The sequence below is a fragment of the Danio rerio genome, chromosome 17 (assembly GCF_052040795.2).
Source record: "Danio rerio strain M-AB ecotype USA chromosome 17, GRCz13ab, whole genome shotgun sequence".
In the NCBI taxonomy this organism is placed as follows: domain Eukaryota; kingdom Metazoa; phylum Chordata; class Actinopteri; order Cypriniformes; family Danionidae; genus Danio; species Danio rerio.
In genome coordinates this window covers 56,002,501-56,026,763 of record NC_141037.1, presented here as the reverse complement: position 1 = coordinate 56,026,763, position 24,263 = coordinate 56,002,501, and the positions used below count along the sequence as shown (strand labels likewise).

At 36.3% G+C, this 24,263-nt stretch overlaps 1 protein-coding gene across 1 annotated transcript in view; it reads right to left on the bottom strand.

Moving 5' to 3' along the window:
- Window positions 1–439: 439 nt before the first annotated feature.
- Window positions 440–24,263, bottom strand: part of vps39 (VPS39 subunit of HOPS complex) — a 38,742-nt gene continuing 14,918 nt past the window's right edge. Inside the window, 11 exon segments of the mRNA NM_001113540.2 lie at window positions 440–3,614; window positions 5,355–5,446; window positions 6,900–7,034; window positions 11,071–11,220; window positions 12,973–13,018; window positions 14,193–14,295; window positions 14,383–14,511; window positions 14,918–15,134; window positions 15,216–15,289; window positions 19,604–19,690; window positions 22,438–22,579. Of these exon segments, the coding sequence (NP_001107012.2) occupies window positions 3,536–3,614; window positions 5,355–5,446; window positions 6,900–7,034; window positions 11,071–11,220; window positions 12,973–13,018; window positions 14,193–14,295; window positions 14,383–14,511; window positions 14,918–15,134; window positions 15,216–15,289; window positions 19,604–19,690; window positions 22,438–22,579 (1,254 nt within the window). The 3' untranslated portion in view covers window positions 440–3,535.

The window sequence follows — 24,263 nt, the reverse complement described above, 5'->3', positions numbered from 1 at the left end:
AAGGTCTTTCTCATATCAACTGACATTAACAAATTGAACATAACCTGTTCTTGTCTTTGTCATGACAACCCGACTTTACCAAGATGACATAATTTGTCATAAATCCGTCATAAACATGATGGTTATAAAGCTATTATAATGGTAACACTTTACAATAAGGTTCATTAGTTAATGCATTTACTAACATGACCTAATCATGAACAACATGTACAGCATTTATTAATCATAATTGAACATTTACTAATGCATTATTAACATTCAAGTCCATGTTTGTTAACATTAGTTAATGCACCGTGAGTTAACATGAACTAACAATGAACAACTGAATTTTCATTAAATAACGTTTACTAACATGAATAAATACTGTAGTAAATGTATTGTTCATTGTCTGCCTTCGGTGAGAACGCACAGTTACAGTCCAAAGAAATGACAAGCAGCATAAGAGAAGAAACCTTTATTAGATTGCTCTTCCAGCTCAGATTTAAATGAACAGTCTATACATTCGCATTCGTGTAGCGAGAATGAGCTTTCTCTCGAGCAACAGTCCAGCTCGTGCTCTACACAGGACAGAAAGCACGAGTGTTAAACAGACAGACGCATTAGGAAGCCACACGACTGCACACATAGGTGAAACATTCCTCAACAGGTTTAGACGGTGTGTTAATAATAAATAAAAGCCACTCAAGTAACGAAAAGAAAAAAATACTGAGATTGTAGAGTCGCTGCTCTGCTCCTCATTCAGACACACAAACCGGTTTTAATGGCTTTATTAAAGGAATAGTTCACCCAGAAATAAAAATGCTTGACATTATCTACTCATCCACTGCTTGATCCAAACCGTTTCTTTCTTCTTGTTGAACACAAAGGAAGATATTCTGAAGAACGTTAGGGGAAAAAAAGGCATTGATTTATGTTGTATTTTCATATACGGATTCATCAGAATATCTTTTGTGTTCAACAGGACTTCATAAAAACTATTTGTGTAAGAAAAATGTTGATTTTTAGGTGAACTGTCCCTTTAAATGCTAACATGATAGATCTGTGAGCTCCATGCCCTGTACAAATATCCATAAATTAGCTTCTTTTTCTGTAATTTGTTTTGTTTTTGCATTTATGGATGGTTTTAAATTCCACTATTGGACCACAATCTGTTAAAATCAACAACTTTTGATGTTGAAAAGTTGAAAAAAGTGATTTTATTGACATTTTTATAAGTTATAAGTGAAATATTGTCTTTATCGGTGTTGTAAATTACTATATAAAACTGATAATAGTACTTTTTCTGTTATTTTACAGACTTGCAGATAGTATTTCTTATACGAGATATTGTTTTGAACTAATAAAATGTCAATAACCGTAACTGTTAAAGCACAGTTAAATTTTCAACATTAATAGCCGACAGAGCAGAAATCAAGCTCCCATAATGCAATTAACATCCTTAAATAAACAAAATACGGAAACTGTTAAAGAGACAGTTCACTCAAGAATGAAAACTCTATCATCATTTACTCACTCTTCACTTCATCCAAACCTCTGTTGAACACAATAGAAGAATGTTGGAAATAAACAGCCAGTTTTTGACTTATAGTATTTCTTTTCCTACTGTTGAAGTCTACAGCTGCGTTTATTCTTCAACATTCCTCAGAATATCTTCTTTTGTGTTCAACAGAAATTCATGAAAGCCATTTTTGTGAGGGAAAATGTTGATTTTTGGGTGAACTGTCTCTTTAATTGCTAACATGATGAATCTGCGAGCATCCATGCTGTAAAATTATATATATATTCATAAGTTAGTCTTTTTTCCAGTATTTTAGACATTTATTGATGCTTTTAAATGACATTATTGGACCTCAATTTTTCAACCAACAAATTCTGATGTTGAAAAGTTCAAATAAAAAGTGATTTTACTGACATTTGTATTAGTTTGAAGTGAAACATTGTCTATATCAGTGTTGGAAATTCTGATATAAAAATGATAATAGTACTTTTTCTGTAAATTTACAGACTTGTATATATTATTTCTTATAGAAATTATTTGTTTCAAACCATTAAAATGTCAATAACAGAAACTTTGTTGAAGCACAGAGTTGAATTTTCAACATCAATAGTCGACAGAGAAGATATCAGGCTCCCATGATGCAATTAACATCCTCAAATAAACAAAATATGGAACTGTTAAAGGGACATTTCACCAAAAAATCTCAACTCGATCATCATTTACTCACCCTTCAGTTCATCCAAACCTCTGTTGGACACAAAGGAAGATACTCTGAAGAATGCTGGAGGGAAAAAAACTGCAGATTTTTGACTTGCATTGTATTTTGTTCCTACTGTGGAAGTCAACGGCTGCTATTATTCCTCAACATTCCTCATCATCTTCCTTTGTGTTCAATAGAATTTCATAAAAACTATGTGAGGGAGAAAAATGCTGATTTTTGGGTGAACTGTCTCTTTAAATGTTAACATGGCTGATCTGCGAGCATTCATGCACTGTAAATTACCCTTTTCCCACCGTATTTGTTTTGTTTTTACATTTATGGATGCTTTTAAATTCCATTATTGGACCTCAATCTGATAACAAACAACTTTTAATGTTAAAAAAAGGGATTTTACTGACATTTTTATTAGTTTGGAGTCAAATACGGTCTATATTGGTGTCTCAATTACAATTTAAACTGATAATAATACTTCTTCGGTCATTTTCTGACTTATATTCATTATTTCTTATACAACATTTTGTTTCATACTATTAAAATGTCAATAACCGTAACTTTGTCGACTATTGATGTTGAAAATTTTACTCTGTGCTTTAACAGAGCAGAAATCAAGCTCCCATAATGCAATGAACACCCTTCAATGAACAAAATACAGAAACTGTTAAAGAGACAATTCACGCAAAAATGAAAATTCTGTCATCATTTACTCACCTTTCACTTCATTCAAACCTCTGTTGGACACAAAGGAAGATACTCTGAGGAATGCTGGAGGGAAAAAAACAGCAGATTTTTTACTTGCATTGTATTTTTTCCTACTACAGAAGACAAGCAACCAGCATCCATCAAAAACAAACTCAAAAACGTAGATTTTGGGGTGAACTATCCCTTTAAGTAATGGATATTTGTTTCCACAGTGTGTGCCGGAGCTGCCCTCTGTGTAGACGGGCCACATTAAGGTTTGTGTCTGGTGTCTGATTTCATCTGAAGTGAAGCCGAGTGGCGCAGAAGAACAGTCCTGTGAGCCTGCAGGTCAGCGCAAACACTAAAAGTCATCAGACAAAAAGCGTCGCGTTGGATGAAAAGGTGCACTGTGAGTAAAGCGCACACACAGGAGGTTTCATCAGGGGGAGGAAAAAGCTACCGATCTGTGTTGTGCATTTAGGCAAGCTTACAAATCTGAATTGGCTTCATAGTTTTTGGAAGTTGTTTAACGAGACCAGACTGACGAGTGGTCTTTGGCGTTTTAGGGTAAAGTGAGATCCAGACAGAAAGCGGAGAGAGAGAGATTTACTTCAAGTCGGTCTGGACTCTTTCTGCTTTTACTCTGCTGGACATGTGTTGCGATCTTTACAGCAGAAGTAGTGGACCACCACACCGTTTGGATACCTGGCAAAGGCACTGGACACAAAGAGTGACAGAAAAATAAGGATTCATTCAGTATCTCCTCAAACTGCTTACACACATCCTGGTTTATATGCTAACTAGTAACCCAGCAGTGCAAGTAAATTGTTTACAAGACCTTAAAGGTGCTGTATATAAGTTTCTGACACTTCTAAAATAGAAAAATATCATAATATGTTTGCAGATATTTCAGAAACATATCTGGAAAACAACACTGAATCTTTGTCCGTATTGTCATGACAGTTAGGCTACTCAGTGTCGCACCCCTGTGGTTGCAAGTAACAGTACAATGGTGAACATGTCAAGTATGAAAGCCTCAGCAACTCGCGGCTGTATGTGCACAGTGGAGAAGTTAATAACAAGTGGACATTAATAACTGGGATGTGGTTGGGTTTAGGGTTGGGGAAGGCGTAGACATTTATAATGGTGATGGTTGGGTTTAGGGTTGGAAAAAACGTAGACATTAATAACGGTGACAGTTGGGTCAAGGGTTGGGGAAGACAGACATTATTAACGGTGACGGTTGGGTTTAGGGTTGGGGAAGGCGTAGACATTAATAACTGGGATGTGGTTGGGTTTAGGGTTGGGGAAGGCGTAGACATTAATAATGGTGATGGTTGGGTTTAGGGTTGGAAATAACGTAGACATTAATAACGGTGACGGTTGGGTTTAGGGTTGGGGAAGACAGACATTATTAACGGTGATGGTTGGGTTTAGGGTTGGGGAAGACGTAGACATTAATAACGGTGATGGTTGGGTTTAGGGTTGGGGAAGACTTGACATTATTAACGGTGACGGTTGGGTTTAGGGTTGGGGAAGACTTGACATTATTAACGGTGACGGTTGGGTTTAGGGTTGGGGAAGACGTAGACATTAATAACTGGGATGTGGTTGGGTTTAGGGTTGGGGAAGGCGTAGACATTAATAACTGGGATGTGGTTGGGTTTAGGGTTGGGGAAGGCGTAGACATTTATAATGGTGATGATTGGGTTTAGGGTTGGAAATAACGTAGACATTAATAACGGTGACAGTTGGGTCAAGGGTTGGGGAAGACAGACATTATTAACGGTGACGGTTGGGTTTAGGGTTGGGGAAGGCGTAGACATAATTAACGGTGACGGTTGGGTTTAGGGTTGGGGAAGACGTAGACATTAATAACGGTGACGGTTGGGTTTAGGGTTGGGGAAGACAGACATAATTAACGGTAACGGTTGGGTTTAGGGTTGGGGAAGACGTAGACATAATTAACGGTAACGGTTGGGGAAGACGTAGACATAATTAACGGTAACGGTTGGGTTTAGGGTTGGGGAAGACGTAGACATAATTAACGGTAACGGTTGGGTTTAGGGTTGGGGAAGACAGACATTATTAACGGTGACGGTTGGGTTTAGGGTTGGGGAAGACGTAGACATAATTAACGGTAACGGTTGGGTTTAGGGTTGGGGAAGACAGACATTATTAACGGTGACGGTTGGGTTTAGGGTTGGGGAAGACGTAGACATAATTAACGGTAACGGTTGGGTTTAGGGTTGGGGAAGACAGACATTATTAACGGTGACGGTTGGGTTTAGGGTTGGGGAAGACGTAGACATAATTAACGGTAACGGTTGGGTTTAGGGTTGGGGAAGACGTAGACATAATTAACGGTGACGGTTGGGTTTAGGGTTGGGGAAGACGTAGACATTAATAACGGTAATGGTTGGGTTTAGGGTTGGGGAAGAAAACACACACACACACCTGTTTCCAATCTTCTTCTTGCACACTCTGCAGGTCTTCTCATCTGTGATCACACACTTCACCTGCTGGTGAAAGATACGCTCCTCCTGCACCTAAACACACAACACAACAGTAAAGATGTCCTGTATTTCTTTTTGAATGTTAGTCAGTGTAGAGTGTAAGTTTGGGCATTAAAAAAATTCTAAAAGGTTACAAATCTCAAAAGTTCACTCCGATGGAGATATTTCTTTTTAAATTTACAATATACGTTTAAGAATTACAATGAACAGCTCAATGAACAACAAGTGTTGTTTTTCAGGGTTTTACCGATCAGTTTTACTGTCAGTAAATCAAAATTCGTTTGGTTGGAGAGAGGGGAGGGGCAAAACCATTTTTTTTGGCAACTTGCAATGTCAATGTGAGGAAAAAGCTTCGGCACAATTCTCTTGACCAATATTATCAGCTCAAATTGATTAAGTTGTAAAACATTAGATATTAATGTTTTTAATGTTTACATTAGATGTATTAATGCAAAACAAAATATCTGTAAGAGGACATATTTTGTTAATAATTATTATTAGACCGTATTAGTTGATCTATTAAGCGGAGAGATCAGAACTGCTGGATTTACAGCATGTAAACTCATCAACTACTTACAGAACACATAAAAGCAAGTACTTGTTTAACTGGCAGAATAACAGAGTAAACATTCTAGTTTCCTAAAAAGTGTCTATCTTTTTTTAGGAAACAATGCCATCTCCGGTAGGGTTGTCACGATACTGGAATCCGGTATCAATCGGTACTGAATTTTTTAAAAACATCCATTTCCTGCTAACATTTGAGCACTACTGAGCACGTTCTTAAACAGGGCTGATTGGCTATTGTGTTCACGTGCTCAACAGAAAGGACTGTGATTGGCTCTGAAGGTCATCAGTTCACTAAACTCACTGCTGATTACAGAGTGTAACCACAGATACAAGGACACTGGAGCATTTCAAAGTCACTGATTTCGATGAATCCCGGCTTTAAAATGCTCTCAGTGGTGAGTTCGGTGAACTGATGACCTTCACAGCCAATCACAGAAATTTCTGTTGAGCACGTGAACACAATAGCAAATCAGCGCTGTTTAAGAAATGGCCGTTTTTAAAATTTCATTATCGATTGGTACCAAATTCCATTTTCATGTCCCTACTCTGAGTTATTTTGGGAAAAGTTTTCTTGTTTTCTGCATTTAAGGTTTTAAATTTAACCAGTTGTCTACTATATTTGGTTGTGTAAGTATTTACTTGTCAAGATGTGTATTTATCAGTTCTCAACTTTCAAATTTATAAAGCTACTGTATATATATATATATATATATATATATATATATATATATATATATATATATATATATATATATATAAAACATGACATGAGACAATGCTAAAAACCTCACTGCACAAAATTAGGATTTGATTTCTAAAGATTCAGATAGAAGCCACACCAGTATCCACAGTTTTAAAATGATGACAGCAATTGCACAGAAAACCAAACCAAAAGTGTTGACTACACGAGTGTACAAACCCGCAGGAACTCTGCCTGTAGAAGGCTCTTCAGGACCTGGTCGAAGCGCTTGCGTCCAGCCTTCTCCTCCAGCACGCTCTCCAGAAACACCTGGATCTCTCGGATCTGTGTGTTGGCTGGCAGCAGGTTTATGGCCTGATGACAGACAAAGAGAGGAATTTAAACACAATGAGTCGGCATGCCACGGATTCTGTGTGAGGTTTGGAAAGTCCTGCTCAGGAATCTGGAACTTAATCTGACAGCAAAATGACTGACAGATGTTTACCTCACAATAATCACAATAGTTGACAGCAGAAAGAGTCTCATTTAACAATATGTCTTACCTGCATCCTAAAGGAACTTTCCTTTTAAAAGACTCAAGAGTTAAAAAGTTGAATTTTGCCATTTTTGAATGAATTTAGCTGATCTCCATGTCTGGCAGAAACACTTTTAGCTTAGTATAGATCTAAAAATTTGATTAGACCTTTAGCATTTCACTCCAAAGAGTTTAAATAATTTAAAGCTTGTCTTTTCTGTAGTTTCTTCATGTACTTAGACCAACGGAAAATGAAGAGCTGTTATTTTCTAGGCAGATATGTCTAGGAACTATACTGTCATTCTGGCGTAATAATGAAGGAACATAGTTGTTTTACTATGAAAGCAGCAGGGGCAATGATATTTAAGCTTTAAATAGTTAAAACTCTTTGTTGAATTTTTTTGTGAGATGCTAATGCTGGATTTATGGTTGTCAAAAGTGCTGACTTAAGTACTGAAATTTTAGTAACATCCATATATCTACAGACAGACAGACAGATCCACTAATAGACGCAGATCTCAAAGGCTCCAGTGTCTGTGAATCTGTTTAAGTGCTCGATGAAGAGTGAGGCGATGATCATTAGAGCCAATCACAGTCATTTCTGATGAGCATGTGAACACAAAGGTGTTTAAGAACCTGCTCAACAGTGCTAAAATGTTAGCGTCAAAATAGGGCTGCATAATTAATCGTTAAAAGATCAAGATATCGATTTAACCCCCCACAGAATCTTAATCCAGCATTTCTGATTCAGACGATCATGTTTTTCAAGGTCAGGAGAGAAGCATAAAGGCGGTCGCATAAGTCTTTAAATATATATCGTTTAAAATACATTACTCAGCATTGAGGACACAGTCAGACTCCAAATAGTATTGAAAGAGTCAGAATACTGGATTAATAAGGTATAATTCAACTAAAAATGTCATTTCTATCTTCATGTAATGACTCATTCGTGGCTGTGTAATCACATGTGAGCAACTAAGACCAATAGAAAATTGAAAGTTGCTATTTTTCCAGGCTGATATAGCTATGAACTATACCCTTATTCTGGCGTAACAAATCAAGAAACTTAGCTGCTGTACAATGGAAACAGCAGGGGCAATGACGTCAAGCTTTAAATGGGAAAATTAGCTGAACTATTTTTTGCATTTTTTTTGTGAAATGCCAATGCTGGAGTTATGGTTGTCAAAAGTGCTGACTTTTGTACTAAAATTTTATTAACATCTATATATATCCAGAGATTGACAGATACGCTGAAAGACGCAGTTTTCAAAGGCTCCAGTGTCTGTGAATCTGTTTAAGTGCTCAATGAAGAGTGAAGCGATGATCATTAGAGCCAATCACAGTCATTTCTGATGAGCATGTGAACACAAAGGTGTTTAAGAACCTGCTCAACAGTGCTAAAATGTTAGCGTCAAAATAGGGCTGCATAATTAATCGTTAAAAGATCAAAATATTGATTTAACCCCCCACAAAATCTTAATCCAGCATTTCTGATTCAGACGATCATGTTTTTCAAGGTCAGGAGAGAAGCATAAAGGCGGTCACATAAGTCTTTATATATATATATATATATATATATATATATATATATATATATATATATATATATATATATATATATATATATATATATATATATATATATATATATATGATTTAAAATACATTACTCAGTATTGTGGACACAGCCAGACTCTAAATAGTATTGAAAGAGTCAGAATACTGGATTAATATGGTATAATTCAACTAAAAAAGTCATTTCTATCTTCATGTAATGACTTATTCGTGGCTGTGAGCTGTTTGATTACCACAGAGAGGATAACCCAATGATGAGGTCTACTGTAGTAAACAGAACCTGCATAGGCTGTGATTAACAGGTCATTGTTGTAAACAACATAGATATTAACATTCTCATTTTGTCCAGAATTGTGCAGCCCTACATCAAATGAACATTATAAAAATTTCTGTATTGTTTGGTACTGAAGTCGGTACTTTTGACAACACTAGAGGGATGTTGTTTGTGTGTGGTGGACATTCACTTTGGTGGTGTTGAGTTTGCTGTGGTGAAGCTGAAAGATGTTCATCTATTCAACCAATCTCCATGTCTGGCGGGAACACTTCTAGCTTAGCTTAGCATAGATCTTTAAATTTGATTAGACTATTAGCATCTTACTCCAAAGAGTTTCAAAAATTTAAAGCTTGACTCTTCAGTAGTTATATAATGTACTAAGACTAATAGAAAATTAAAAGTTGCTATTTTTCCAGGCTGATATAGCTATGAACTATACCCTTATTCTGGCGTAACAAATCAAGAAACTTAGCTGTCAAGCTTTAAATGGGAAAATTAGCTGAAATATTTTTTGCAAAAATGCCAATGCTGGAGTTATGGTTGTCAAAAGTGCTGACTTTAGTACTAAAATTTTATTAACATCTATATATATCTACAGATTGACAGATACGCTGATAGACGCAGATTTCAAAGGCTCCAGTGTCTGTGAATCTGTTTAAGCGCTCGATGAAGAGTGAAGCGATGATCATTAGAGCCAATCACAGTCATTTCTGATGAGCATGTGAACACAAAGGTGTTTAAGAACCTGCTCAACAGTGCTAAAATGTTAGCGTCAAAATAGGGCTGCATGATTAATCGTTAAAAGATCAAGATTTCGATTGAACCCCACACACAATCTTAATCCAGCATTTCCATGATTCAGCCGATCATGTTTTTCAAGGTAAGGAGAGAAGCATAAAGGCGGTCACATAAGTCTTTAAATATATATCGTTTAAAATACATTATTCAGCATTGAGGACACAGTCAGACTCCAAATAGTATTGAAAAAGTCAGAATACTGGATTAATAAGGTATAATTCAACTAAAAATGTCATTTCTATCTTCATGTAATGACTTATTCGTGGCTGTGTAATCACATGTGAGCTACTAAGACCAATAGAAAATTAAAAGTTGCTATTTTTCCAGGCTGATATAGCTATGAACTATACCCTTATTCTGGCGTAACAAATCTAGAAACTTAGCTGCTGTACAATGGAAACAGCAGGGGCAATGACATCCAGCTTTAAATGGGAAAATTAGCTGAACTATTTTTTGCATTTTTTTGTGAAATGCCAATGCTGGATTTATGGTTGTCAAAAGTGCTGACTTTAGTACTAAAATTTTATTAACATCTATATATCTACAGATTGACAGATACGCTAATAGACGCAGATCTCAAAGGCTCCAGTGTCTGTGAATCTGTTTAAGTGCTCGATGAAGAGTGAGGCGATGATCATTATAGCCAATCACAGTCATTTCTGATGAGCATGTGAACACAAAGGTGTTTAAGAACCTGCTCAACAGTGCTAAAATGTTAGTGTCAAAACAGGGCTGCATGATTAATCGTTAAAAGATCGTGATCTCAATTCGACCCACCACGCTATGAGTCAGCCGATTGTTTCCAATGTCTGGAGAAAAGCATGTAATAGCAAAAGTCTTTTAATACATCATCTTGCATACATTAATCGGCAACGTGAACACAGCCAGACTCTAAATAGTGTTGAAAGAGTCAGAATACTGGATTAATTTGGTATAATTCAACTAAAAAAGTCATTTCTATCTTCATGTAATGACTTAATCGTGGCTGTGAGCTGTTTGATTACCACAGAGAGGATAACCCAATGATGAGGTCTACTGTAGTAAACAGAACCTGCACAGGCTGTGAATAACAGGTGGTAAAGTTGTAAATAACGTAGATATTAACGTTCTCACTTTATCCAGAATCGGGCAGACCTATGGTAAATGGACATTATTAAAATGTCAGTATCGTCTGGTATTGAAGTCAGTCCTTTCGACAACACTAGTAGGATTTAGCGGTGGACGCTCACTTTGGTGGTGTTGAGTTTGCTGTGGTGAAGCTGAAGGACGTTCAGCGCCGCCTGGAGGTTTGCCTGTGGCTCGCATAGCTCCATCTTAATGGGCCCGAGGAAATGAACATCAGGAGGAGACAGATACATGCGCAGCAGTGACAGATACACCTACAGACACAAAATCCATCTGTTAACGTTCACAGAAAATGTGTCACCACGAGACAGATACATCTGTTGTGGGTCCACAGAGGCTGTTTCCATCAGAAGATGTGAATTAAACCGAATAAACATTAGCAAATGAAGCAGCAATTCAATCCAATGCGTCAAAGAGAACTTATAATTTCTGCACGTCTATACGTTTCCACTAAGCCATTTTTATGCAATAGTTTAGTACTGATGAATGTTGCAACTCTCAAACTGTTATTTATTAATCAGATTCTCACATACTAAACACAATACAAATGAAAGTAGTCAGTGTATCTTTTGGTCATTGGATTTTCTTTGTAGAAACAGATACTGAAAAGCGAAAATTGAGTCGCTTTTTGATTTTCGTTTTAAGATTAAAAAAACGAAAATTGAAATTCAATGCGTTTTTTGATTTTAGAATTTTAAAACAAAAAAATGGTGAAAAACGAAAAAGCAAAATTCAAAAATGATTTGATTTCCATTTTTTTATTTCAAATGACAAAAAATAAAATCACCAGAAAACAAAAACGAATAAATACTTGTTTTTATATTCTGAAACAAGATAGGCCAACTCATTTACGACACAATGCTGACCTGTTAGCCTACTTTAGGCTATTATTTTTTTCCACTTAATATTGTTGTAAAAGGTATTTTCTTGTCATAACTGGATTTTCTTAAGACATTTTTTCCCCATTAACAACATATTTCTCATACAAGGGCCGGTTATAGGCTATTTTTATTTATTTTTTGTCATGTTTTAAATGAAACAACCTTTATTTTGATGATACATGCAAGCATTAGGTTGCTTTACTGAACACATTTCTGAAAACCATTCTTTAAACCATAATACTTTCACTTCCCCAAATTTGACCACAAAGCATTTCAAGTGAGAGAGGCATTCAAATGATTCCAAACGAATGTCCAATGTTACTGACACTCGTCAAATGGAAGTGATTTTAACAATAAACTTTATTTTCAGAAATTTGATTAACAATGCAAATAATGCATATATAGTCAATTATATTGTTCCGTATAACCGCCTTCAATGGAGAAAATATGTATTAACAAAATCTTGTTATCACAAGAAAATAACTTTTAGAACATTAAGTGTGAAAAAAATAATAGCCTATATTGGGCTAGCCTGTGTGTGGAAGCATTGCGTCACTGTAAATGAGTTGGCCTATCTGGTTTCGGAATATAAAAAAAAAAACAAGTCTTCATTCATTTTTGTTTTCTGGTGTTTTTATTTTTTGTTATTCGAAATATTTCACCGTGAAGCAGAAAAACAAGTAGTTTTTTGATTTTTGTTTTAAAATTAAAAAACGAAAATCAAAAAACTTAAATTTTTGTTTTTTTTATATTCAAACGAAAATCAAAAAACGACTTGTTTTTTGTTTTTCAATATGTTTCTACAATGAAAATCTAATGACCAAAATATACACTGACCGAAAGCCTCTCATATTTGTAATTGTGAGCATTTCCATTCTGATGTCTTTATTTTGTAGAGCATAGAGAACCATGAACAGTCCTATGCACATTTAGGAAATTATTAGGGGTGGGACGATTCACAAAATTCTCGGTTCAGTTTATATCACGATTCTCAGTTTGATTCAGTTGACATTGTAATAAGGACTGGAATGTTGCATCATACAGAACAGGCTGAAGTACCTTGCATAAATTGTAGAATTAACTTAATTTTCACTGAATTAGCACTGAAAGTTGAGCAGCACTCACATCTTTATTGCCATTAGTTTCAGGATCATAATGACCGTGGCAGTACCTGAGGAAAATCAAAACACAATAAGAATGCAGATGCGTTAGAGCTATACATGTCGGCAGCTTGTGTTCAATGCAGTAGTTTTCATCAGTAGCGATGATTTCAATTATTAGGAGGGAAACAAAACTTTGATAATTCTTTAATTCCCTTAAAATACAAATGTTTTTTTCTGAGGTTTTTGCTGTGTAAATTTTGTCAATATTGTGATTTTTCAGTGAATATCTCATTCACCTTTTTTTTTTTTTAAACAATATGATGAAAATGCATGTATGTGGTATCTGCTTTGCATCTAATGTACAAAATGTTTGAAAATATCAACTCTGTTACGGTCAACTCTAAAAATTATTAGGAACAGAGTCAAATGTTTCCAAATCATATTAAAGCATTTGCATTGTTTTTCATTAATAATCTATTTAGTTGATGGAAAAATTACATTCACCGGCCACTTTATTAGGTACACCTTACTAATACCGGGTTGGTCCTCCTTTTGCCTTCAGAACCGCCTTAATCCTTTGTGGCATAGATTCAACAAGGTACTGTAAATATTCCTGAGAGATTTTAGTCCATATTGACATGATAGCATCACACAGTAGCTGCAGATTTGTCTTGACGTGTTGTGTGTTCAGAGATGCTCTTCTGCAGACCTCAGTTGTAATGAGTGCTTATTTGAGTTACTGCTGGCTTTCTTTCAGCTGGAACCAGTCTGGCCATTCTCCTCTGACCTCTAGCATCAAGGCATTTGCATCCACAGAACTGCCGCTCACTGGATATTTCCTCTTTTTCGAATGGTTGTGCCTGAAAATCCCAGTAGATCAGCAGTTTCTGAAATACTCAGAGCAGCCTGTCTGGCACCAACAACCATGCCACGTTCAAAGTCCCTTAAATCCTCTTTCTTCCCCATTCTGATGCTCGATTTGAACTGCAGATGATCGTCTTGACCATGTCTACATGCCTAAATGCATTGAGTAGTGATTGGCTGATTAGAAACTCGCATTAATGAGCAGTTGGACAGGTGTACCTAATAAAGTGGCCGGTGAGTGTATACATTTGCTCTCTATCATTACAGTTTATAATGTATCCACAATTTTGCAATGATTAATGTATTAACCAGGTAAAAAAGTAAATGCTGATATCAAAAAGCAGAAGACTGCCGGACACTAAAGACGACTTCACTTACTCTTCAGCCATCCGCGTGTCCTTCAGGATGTGGACATAGATGAACAGAGCCTGCTCGTGTTTCCCCATACGTCCCAAAAGAAGCGCTCTTTCCTCCAACAGGCCTGACAGAAAGCGGGAAACCAACATTTCGTCATCCAGTTGTACTCCTAGATGTCATATTGAGTGATCTGTCTGACCTCTGGACTCACCGTCGAAAGGAAAATCACTGATGAGTATCTCTGGCTCGTAACTGCTGGAAACGTCCAGGAAAGACAGAAGTTTGTTCCTGAACTCGCCCAGCTCTCCTTTCTCTTTTCCTGCAGCTACAGCTGGAACGCCTGCACACAATCCACAAAACTTTCGTGAAGATGGAAAGCTCTCCTTTTAGAAAGGTTTATGGATACATTGTGGAAATACTGGACATATTGTGTGTGGTGCTAGAAATTCATTTGGTAGATCTGGCCTGAGGGCACAAAGAGGTCCTATATGAAGCTTAAATGACCTCTTTCATTAATTTGTTTTCTATCTATTATCAAACGGGGTATATTTTGAAGAGCTACGTGTTTAGTGGTGAATACGCTGAGTGTTTTAAAGCTGTGTGCATCATACATGATCAGCTAAAGGACAGATCAGCCCCAAAAATAAATTATTACAGTTTTGGAAAATCATCCAGCCTGTTTGTGGTTCATCGTTACATGTCTAACCGGAACTACTAAAGTGGTGTGAGTCGACTGTATGTCTGACCTTCAGGCAGTGTGTTGAGATACGCCTTCATGAGCCCTTGCACCTTCTCCAGGTAGAGCTGGATCAGAACGTTGTGAAACTCAGGCCGCGTCTCGTCCCACATGTGAATGATGTGCTCCAGGTATGGGATGGCCAACTCCTTGAAGCCCTCCTTCAGAAAGTTCAACACTTGATCCCTGGGCAGTGTCTCCACCTCCGTTAGGTCCTCCGTGAAAATCTGTAAGCAGCAACTCAGGCTCAACTCTTCAAAATCAGCACAGAGGACACATGTCTTATGATTATACGGTGCTCATCTCACCTTCAGGCCGTCCTCTGGACAAATCTTCAACACCCACGGCGAAAACTCAAAGATGATTCCCAGGTTCTCCAATCCTGAGCAGAGAGACACAAATAAACATCATGTTGAGAAAGAAACAAGGATTCTTATCTGAAACTGTTGATGTTTTTGCTTTATTTTGATTTATATTGTGTAATACATTTTATATTAATTGGTTCACGACATGTAGACTTCGGTCTTTAGAAAAGAAAAAAAAAAAGTACTGGAAATAACAGGATAAACAAGTATCGCAAATGTTTATAAAATATGCCTAATCCTCATTAAGACCATTCATGTATTCATTTTCTTGTCGGCTTAGTCCCTCTATTAATCCAGGGTTGCCACAGCGGAATGAACCGCCAACTTATCCAGCAAGTTTTTAGGCAGCGGATGCCCTTCCAGCCGCAATCCATCTCTGGGAAACATCCACACACACTCATACACTACAGACAATTTAGTCTACCCAATTCACCTGTACCGCATGTCTTTGGACTGTGGGGGGAAACTGGAGCCCCCGAAGGAAACCCACGCCAACGCAGGAGAACATGCAAACTCCACACAGAAATGCCAACTGACCCAGCCGAGGCTCGAACCAGCAACCTTCTTGCTGCATCGCCCTCAACAAGACCTTATTTAGTTAAATATTTTGAAATATCATTACAATATGTGACCCTGGACCATAATTTGTAAATCCCAATCTTTGCAAATTGAGATTTATACAGTCACCTGATAGCTGACTAAATACACTTTCCACTGATGTATTGTTTGTTGGGATAATTCTTGGTAGAGATACAACTATTCGAGAAATCTAGAGGGTTAAAAAAAAAATTATATATGAAGTGCTTAGCAATGCAAATGACTGATCAAAAATGCAATTTCGATATATTTACATTTTATAATTTACAAAATGTCTTTATGGAACATGACCTTTACTTAATATTGCAATGATTTTTGGCATACATGAAAACCTTTATTTTTGACCAATACAATGTGTTTTTGGCTACAATCAAAAAACACCAGTTACCATGTAACATAAGACCAAGGGTGGTCCAAGGTCACATATCAGTTACTCATTTCCATCGGAATACATTTGAAAATGCTAAATGGTGCACTCCGCCATCAATTATGTTTTTTTGTGATTATATATTTTTATTTTGCTTTTTCAAGAATTAACAATACAGAACATCAAAACACAACAGCAAACAAACTAAATTAAAACATACATAGTATATTAAATAAATAATTAAAATTAAATTAAATAAACAAATAAAAAGGGAGGAGATACAGTATAAGCCAGCAGAAACAAAAACATTTTGTCAAATCAAATCAAGTGGTACTGTTTTAATGTAGTTCAAAAATGGATTCCAAATCTCTTGAAATACTTCATCCTTTCCTCTCAAAGAATATGTGATCTTCTCCAATGGTATACAGTTGTAAACTTCTGAGATCCACAGTCCAATTGGTAAATCAATGTCGGTTTTCCATTTTAAAGCAATGCATTTTTTAGCTATTGTCAGCAACATTTCGGTAAGTTTAATAGCATAGTTATGCTGGAGGTTAGAATTTGTGTAATTACCCAATAAACATATCTCTGGATCCAATGGAAAATCAATTCCTTGAATCTGTGATATAATATTACATACTTGTACGCACAACACTTTCACTTAAGGGCACAGCCATGTAGAATGCAAAAATGTACCTTCCTCTATACCACATCTGAAGCGGAGAGGAGAAATACTGTTTTTAAATGTGTGTAATCTGGATGGAGTATAATAAAGCTGGTGTAAGAAATTAAACTGGATTAGTCTAAATCTGGAATTCAAAGTTGAGGTTACCCCATCTCTACATAGCTGACCACACAGGTCATTTTCTAGTGTTATCCCCAAATCCTGTTCCCATCTAGTTTTAGACTTATCTGGGTCAGTCACAGTTTGTCTAAGCATCCATCAATTATGTTTTTGATTTTCATATTTCTAGATCATTTGTAGTACTTTATCTAGCATATATTCCTATTAAACTTAAAAAGGAGGATAGATATCTATTTTGGATATTTTTGGCAACAAGTAAAAAAGCTATAACCTGTAAATGGTATGAAGAAGAGCCACCACCTAAAGGTGATTGGTTCAAAATTATAGCAGAAGTTGAGGAAATGGAAAAAATGACACATGCTCTTCGATAGCGATTAGAGATCTTTGAAAAGAAATGGAGTAAACGGCTGGCTTTCTCCTTAATGACAATATAATTATTTATAATTGAACATTTACATAATTCTTGAGGTTATGCATCATTGTGAAAATATGTTTGGCAATCTTTTATTGTATTTTACTTTACACTTATTTTATTTGATTTATTTATTTATTTTGATGAGGTTAATTCATTATTTTTATATACGCATGTATATAGATATACATGTGTGGAACGTATGTATTTGCCTATAAACGTACATATGTAGGTATATATGTATATTTCTGTATATATGTTTTTTTTTGTTTGTTTTGTTCCCACTGGTTATATTGGGTCTGTTCTTCGTAGCTCGCTTAAATGATCTAAGATGATTTGGCAGATCCTGGATCTTTTAATCTTGATAACTGATCTCTGGCTAATTTAGTTCTTCAAACAAGTTCGTGACTCACTAGTCAGGATGAACTGATCTGAGATCGCTGAGTGTGTTGTGAAGGAATGATCAATCGATCCTCGAAATCATGATCAGCAATGCAATGATTGGCTGACGGCACAGCAGCGTAATGACATCATCTGATTAATATTCAATTATCCATTGAGCAAAATTACATCAAATTAGCAGTAAACGGTTTGTTAAATATGACACGTAATAACTTTACACCTTGTTGAGGGCTGCATGATTGACCCTTTTATGTGTCAAGAGCAGTTTATTTAGTTTTACAGTTGGAGCGGATTTTTTTTTATTATAGTAGCCATAGTAGTATTATAGTAGCTGTTTTTTTTAAATTGGTGTAAAGAATAACTGGATGTTTACAAAAGCATTTTGATATTGGTAAAGGCGTCTGCAACTTGAATTGAATTATTGAAATGAAGCACCAAATACCCATCATATATTAACTGTCAAAACTTGACAGCATAAATGTATTATTGCTTTTGAAAAGTCGCATATTGTGGATGTCTATTATATTACACTGATTGTACTAAAGCGATCTAAAAAAGTTCATAACAACAAGTTTTCTCTTTGCACCACCAGGTGGCAGTCTTCGTACTTTCATTTCAGGGGTGCAGATTGCATAAGTTTTATTAATATATAAAACTTTATTTATTTTACTAATAACTATAACTTTATATATAATTAAAAATTATTTACCATTTTCCCCAAGTCAAATATCAGAAATATCAGAATTCGGAACACTTTCTGTATTATCTTTGCTTGGACTAAGCCGATCTAATCCTGTTTATATGAATTGAACCTGCTCCCGACCAGGTTTGAGCGAGCAGAACTGTTGCTATGACAACAACTCTCGGATCAGCTTTGAAGAACAAAACGATCCTGGATCATGTCAAATCGTCAATAACCAAATCCAGCTAACTGAGTAATCCACGTACAAAGAACGTACCCATTTTCTTAAAAAAAAATCTATAAAAACTAAGTAAAAAAAAAAAGAAAAGAAAAAGAAAATTTTATTTATTCTTGTGACTGATATGAAGCTACATTTTCATCATCATTTCTCCAGTCTTGCCCCGCCATTCTGATTCGAAACAATGCTCATTATCAACAATGTTGAAAATAATTGTGCTCATGAAGTGTTCATAGTAGACACTGCTTGCATGAGTAAATCATGATATTTAAATGTATTAATATGCTTGAACATTTTGAGTTTACTCATTCATTTTCGCATGAAATTCACTTCTCAACAGATGCCGAATCCCTGTTTTGTTGCGAATTGGCTGACATGGATTTTTATATTTGTTCAGCACCATTTCTGGGTCCATTAGATCCTTCAGAGGCGCACAATGCAAAGTTTCACTAACTGCAGCAGTTAGTGAAACAACCCGAAACAGAAAAATCTAACGATTAACCAAATCGTTGATGTTGCTTTTGAAATGGGATTCAACATTCAATGAAACTGGCTGAAGTCACTGAAGACTTACATGTCTCTATGCAAACACTACCTAGATTACTGTGTTGCCAGTAGACAGGTACTAATTATTTTCAGAAGTAAAATATTTTTCCTTGTGTAACAAGTTACATGCCATGTAAGAAAATTGCACGGTAAATCGAAGTGGCGAAGACAACAACATCATGCATGTTCATTTCCACAATATATTGTACTATTAAACACAAGTGCACATTTAACCTGATTATATGATGTGAGATGTGCAGTAAATGAGTGTGCTGATCTCACCGAGCCTCTGGAGGTACTGCACTGTCCTCTCGTGACCCTTCAGAGGCGAGTTGGCTTTAGTGGACTGATCCAGCAGAACCTGCAGAGCTGGACAAACACACTTCTCTGTTAGTCTACTCACACATTTAGACATTCTGCTTACTTTAAATCATCAACACCCACACACACAAATACAGAAGAATACAAGATCTACTTTTATAGATGACTCAATGTCTCGCTAAACTGCAGGCAGTGTTGGGTGTAATTAGTTAGAAAGCCATTTGGTTGCTGTAATTAAATTGCCTAGCCACTGGAAACAGCAAAGTAAGGGATTACTGTTTATTTTTAGATAATTTAATTAGTTACTGATAATGTACTTGGCTTAAATACTGTAAACCAGGGGTGTCAAACTCAATTCCTGGAGGGCCGAAGCCCTGCACAGTTTAGTTCCAACCCTGCTCCAACACACTTACCTGTAGGTTTCAAACAAGCCTGAAGGACTCAATTAGTTTGATCAGGTGTGTTTAATTAGGGTTGGAACTAAACTGTGCAGAGCTGCGGCCCTTTTGGAACTGAGTTTGACACCTGTGCTGTAAACAAATTCTACATTTGGAGAAGCACTTACTTTCTTACACTAAATTTATTTTGCGGAATAATTTATAATCAAGACAGTAGCACACGGTTAAGAAAACAATAAACTGAGCTAAAAACTAATATGGTATGAAATCAAGGATGTCACTGCTTTGAAAGTTTTCATTTTAGTAGAGCAAGTCTGATAACTTATGTTTTTTTTTTTTGTTATTAAAATGCACACACGTTACATTTGAGTCAAACATGGCCTTTTGGCTGTATTTTTTAAAAATCTAGAGAATTAGGAGATTAATTTCTATTGTCTAAGTATTGAATTAATTAAATTACTCATTGAGTAACAAAATTAGTAACAAAATTACACAGTATAATAAAAGCAAGTTAAATACAATTTTTATGAAGTAATTAATACAGGCTTTACACTCTCAACCAAATGTCAAACTTGGATTTTTCCCTGTCTAAAAAGCTGAATTTATATGGCTTACAATGAATAGAAAAACAAAGCGCTGTTGTGCAATACAAAACATTAAAAGAGTCTGCGCCTAAATATAATTCTTCATGAATTTAATAGCTGTTATGTGAGCTGCAATAGATAATTTACCTAAAAATTTGAAAATAAGTGAAAATTTGGTAGCCTAAGCTCTTGAAATGTACATTTCCTGTCCCGCTAGCCTTAGTACAGACTGGTTCCTTACAGCTGAAGTAAGGGAAAGAAATAAAATGGCACTTAAAATAGCCTAACCATAACACTGAGCAAAATGTGTGAAACGAGATTAGAAAAAGAAAATTAATTTTGATAAACAGAAAATAAAATTTAAAGTGACAAACAAAAGTCCTTGATATTCAAATGAATAAATAAAATTCCCTCGCTTTCAATGTCTGGAAAAAAACCTTTTTAAATTACAGAAACTCATGACCCGTGGGAACCCTGTTAATAATTAAATACTTTTAATAAACAGTGTTAATCAACTCAGACTAAGGAAGAAAAAATGTTTTTCAGGATGACTGAGAAGATTGACCAGAATCGTTCCTTTCTGTCGTCTTCTTGGACAACCAATCACAGTCACCAAGACACCTAGTTTATTTACTTAAATCAGGAGCGCTCTGAGGACTAAGAATATTCAAAGTCTACACCTAAAAACTTTAAGGATATTTGAAAGCTTAAATACACTTATGACAAAACTGGTTTAAAATTAGAGCTGCACAAATTAGCGTTAGCGCAATAATAGTATATGCAATAAACGTATAGCAGGCATTTATCTTATGCATTCATCCATTCATTTTCTTGTCGGCTTAGTCCCTTTAATAATCTGGGGTCGCCACAGCGGAATGAACCGCCAACTTATCCAGCAAGTTTTTACGCAGCGGATGCCCTTCCAGCCGCAATCCATCTCTGGGAAACATCCACACATACTCATACACTACGGACAATTTAGCCTACCCAATTCACCTGTACCGCATGTCTTTGGACTGTGGGGGAAACCAGTGTACCCGAAGGAAACCCACGCGAACGCAGGGAGAACATGCAAACTCCACACAGAAACGCCAACTGAGCCGAGGATCGAATCAGCGACCCAGCGACCTTCTTGCTGTGAGGCAAACGTGCTACCCACCGCGTCGCCTTTATCTTATGCATTGGTTGTTTATTTAAATTTGACCAATCAGATGGGGCAGTACTATCTTTGTCCCCGGCTCTGCTATTGGCTAGACCCAGAGCTGAAACTAAACACTAACCGTGTTGGCAACAACCAACCAGTCAAAGTATCTGCTGAGATTTACACTTATTTATAGTGATTTAAAGATGAAATGCTTGTACCTTGTCAATTAAAGGTTTTTAGTCTGAAATAGATCTGAAATATAATATTTTATTTGTTGATTTTAATAGTAATTAATTATTTATTTAAAAACAGCTAATAGAAATAGCATTTTTTAGGGAAATGTTATATTTTAAGAAATATCAATACTCAACAACATCGTATGTCGTGCAATTTTTCCAGCATCATGCAGCCCTACTCATAATAATATAAGATATTATTACATAATTCAAAAATATAGTAATTCTGCACTTTTTGCAGGATTATTAACTAAACAAGCATGTGTCCGATCACTAAATATATACATTTGACTATGAAATTTGTTAGTTTTTCCTTGAGCAATTAACATTTTGCATAATACAGCATGTAACACAAAAGCATTTCATAGCCAGAAGGCTGCCCACCCCTTATCTAGTCCCACATGTCAGCAAGCAGAATGATAAGTGACGGCACCTTTCTGATGAAGGCCTTTTTTCTCATAGAGAATGATGAGTTCGCTGTATTTGTGGGCTTTCTTCAGCACATACTCGCTCTCCTCGATGTGACAGTGGTTGTTCTCCAGGCGCAGGAGAGGAGACACTAAGGCTACATTGGTCTGCAGACAAATAAAAGAAACTCTGTAAATTCACAAAGTACTATGAGTTGAGATGAACAAATTCTAAATGTATTGAGAGATCTATTCAAGAAAGACCTTTTTCTAACAACATGTGACATGTTTAGGCTGGGTGATTCAGGGAAAATATCTAATTGTAATTTGTTTGAACTGATATTGCGATTTGATTTGGGATTAACTTTTGTAATGTCAAGGTTAAGCTTAATATTGTAGTTTACACACTAAATAAAAGGAATATAATCTTTGATTCAATACAAAAATATCTATATTCATTAAATGTGTGTGTTTATACAGCTGAAGTCAGAATTATTAATAAATATGAATTTTAATAAATATTTCCCAAATGATGTTTAACGGAGCAAGGAAGTTTTCACAGTATATCTGATAATATTTTTTCTTATAGATAAAGTCTTGTTTTATTTCGGCTAGAATAAAAGCAGTTTAAATTTTTTTAACACCATTTTAAGGTCCATATTATTAGCCCCTTTAAGCCAATTTTTTTTGATAGTCTACAGAACAAACCACTGTTATACAATAACTTGCCTAATAACCCTAACCTGCCTAGTTAAAGGGCCATGAAACCCCCTCGATTCAGCAGGGTGTTTTCACACCTCTACTTTGGAAAAAGTCAGAAAAGTGGGCGTGTCCAGCTCTGTTTAGGGGGGAGTGTCGGAGGAACTAAAGTGGGAGGGTGTGGGAGTGTCTATTTGGGCACGCGCAAGTTTCAGTCAAAATACACACACATGAGAAAGTGATGGGGTTTAACCTACATGGACATCTGTAGTCGAATTATTTGCCAAATTATTAAATGGTGGACTTTAACTGCAGTTTGGCTCTTTCATTCAAGGGATTCATTCATGCCCCTCGCGACAAACGCGATATTTGATTCGAGGAGCTGCTCTAAGCGTGTATTTTTCATGCAATGTTTGATACCGCACGGCGAATGAGAGAAAAAAAACCTCTGCATTTCCCGGAAACTTAGATGCACATGGCAGGTAGCGTCAGAAAGCCGCGTGTGTTATTCCGGTCACAAAATGCGGTGCTATGTTTGCACTCAGTGCAATAGTTAACTTAATTCGATACGAACAAACTGAATAAACAAAGAGCACTGGTCGCTCACTTACCAAATCTGTAGAGACAGGACAATCACCAGCAACTAGAGCCGCGTCTTTATGAAGAGAAGACTACAAGCGAATCCGGATCTCAGCGTTTGCAGATGAGAACAGCTCTCAGGTAAACAATGTTCCTCCTTAGACACGCAAGTTATTGTTGTCGAGCGTCGCGTACACTGTTAATCCACACGTGACTCTGAGCTCTCACAGAGAGAAAATGAAAACGAAACTTAATGGCAGCAAACTATAAAAGCAACACTTCACGCTTGTTTTGCCAACACAACGTGGCGTCTCTGTGGCGTAAACACAGTGACACTAATGAATATTAATGAAGTTGCACAATAGAGCGCGCTGATTGGTTTGAACCAAGCCTTACTCATGCATTAATGCAACACACTGTAAGACGTAATAAGACACACTCTGGCACAGACGCCCAGTCTGCACGCTGGAATACACGCTATTATGTCATGACCGTGACGCAGCTTCAAAAATTCGTTTCAAACAGGAAGTACGAATTTGCTTGAAATAACGCAAAAACAACCAATTTACACTTT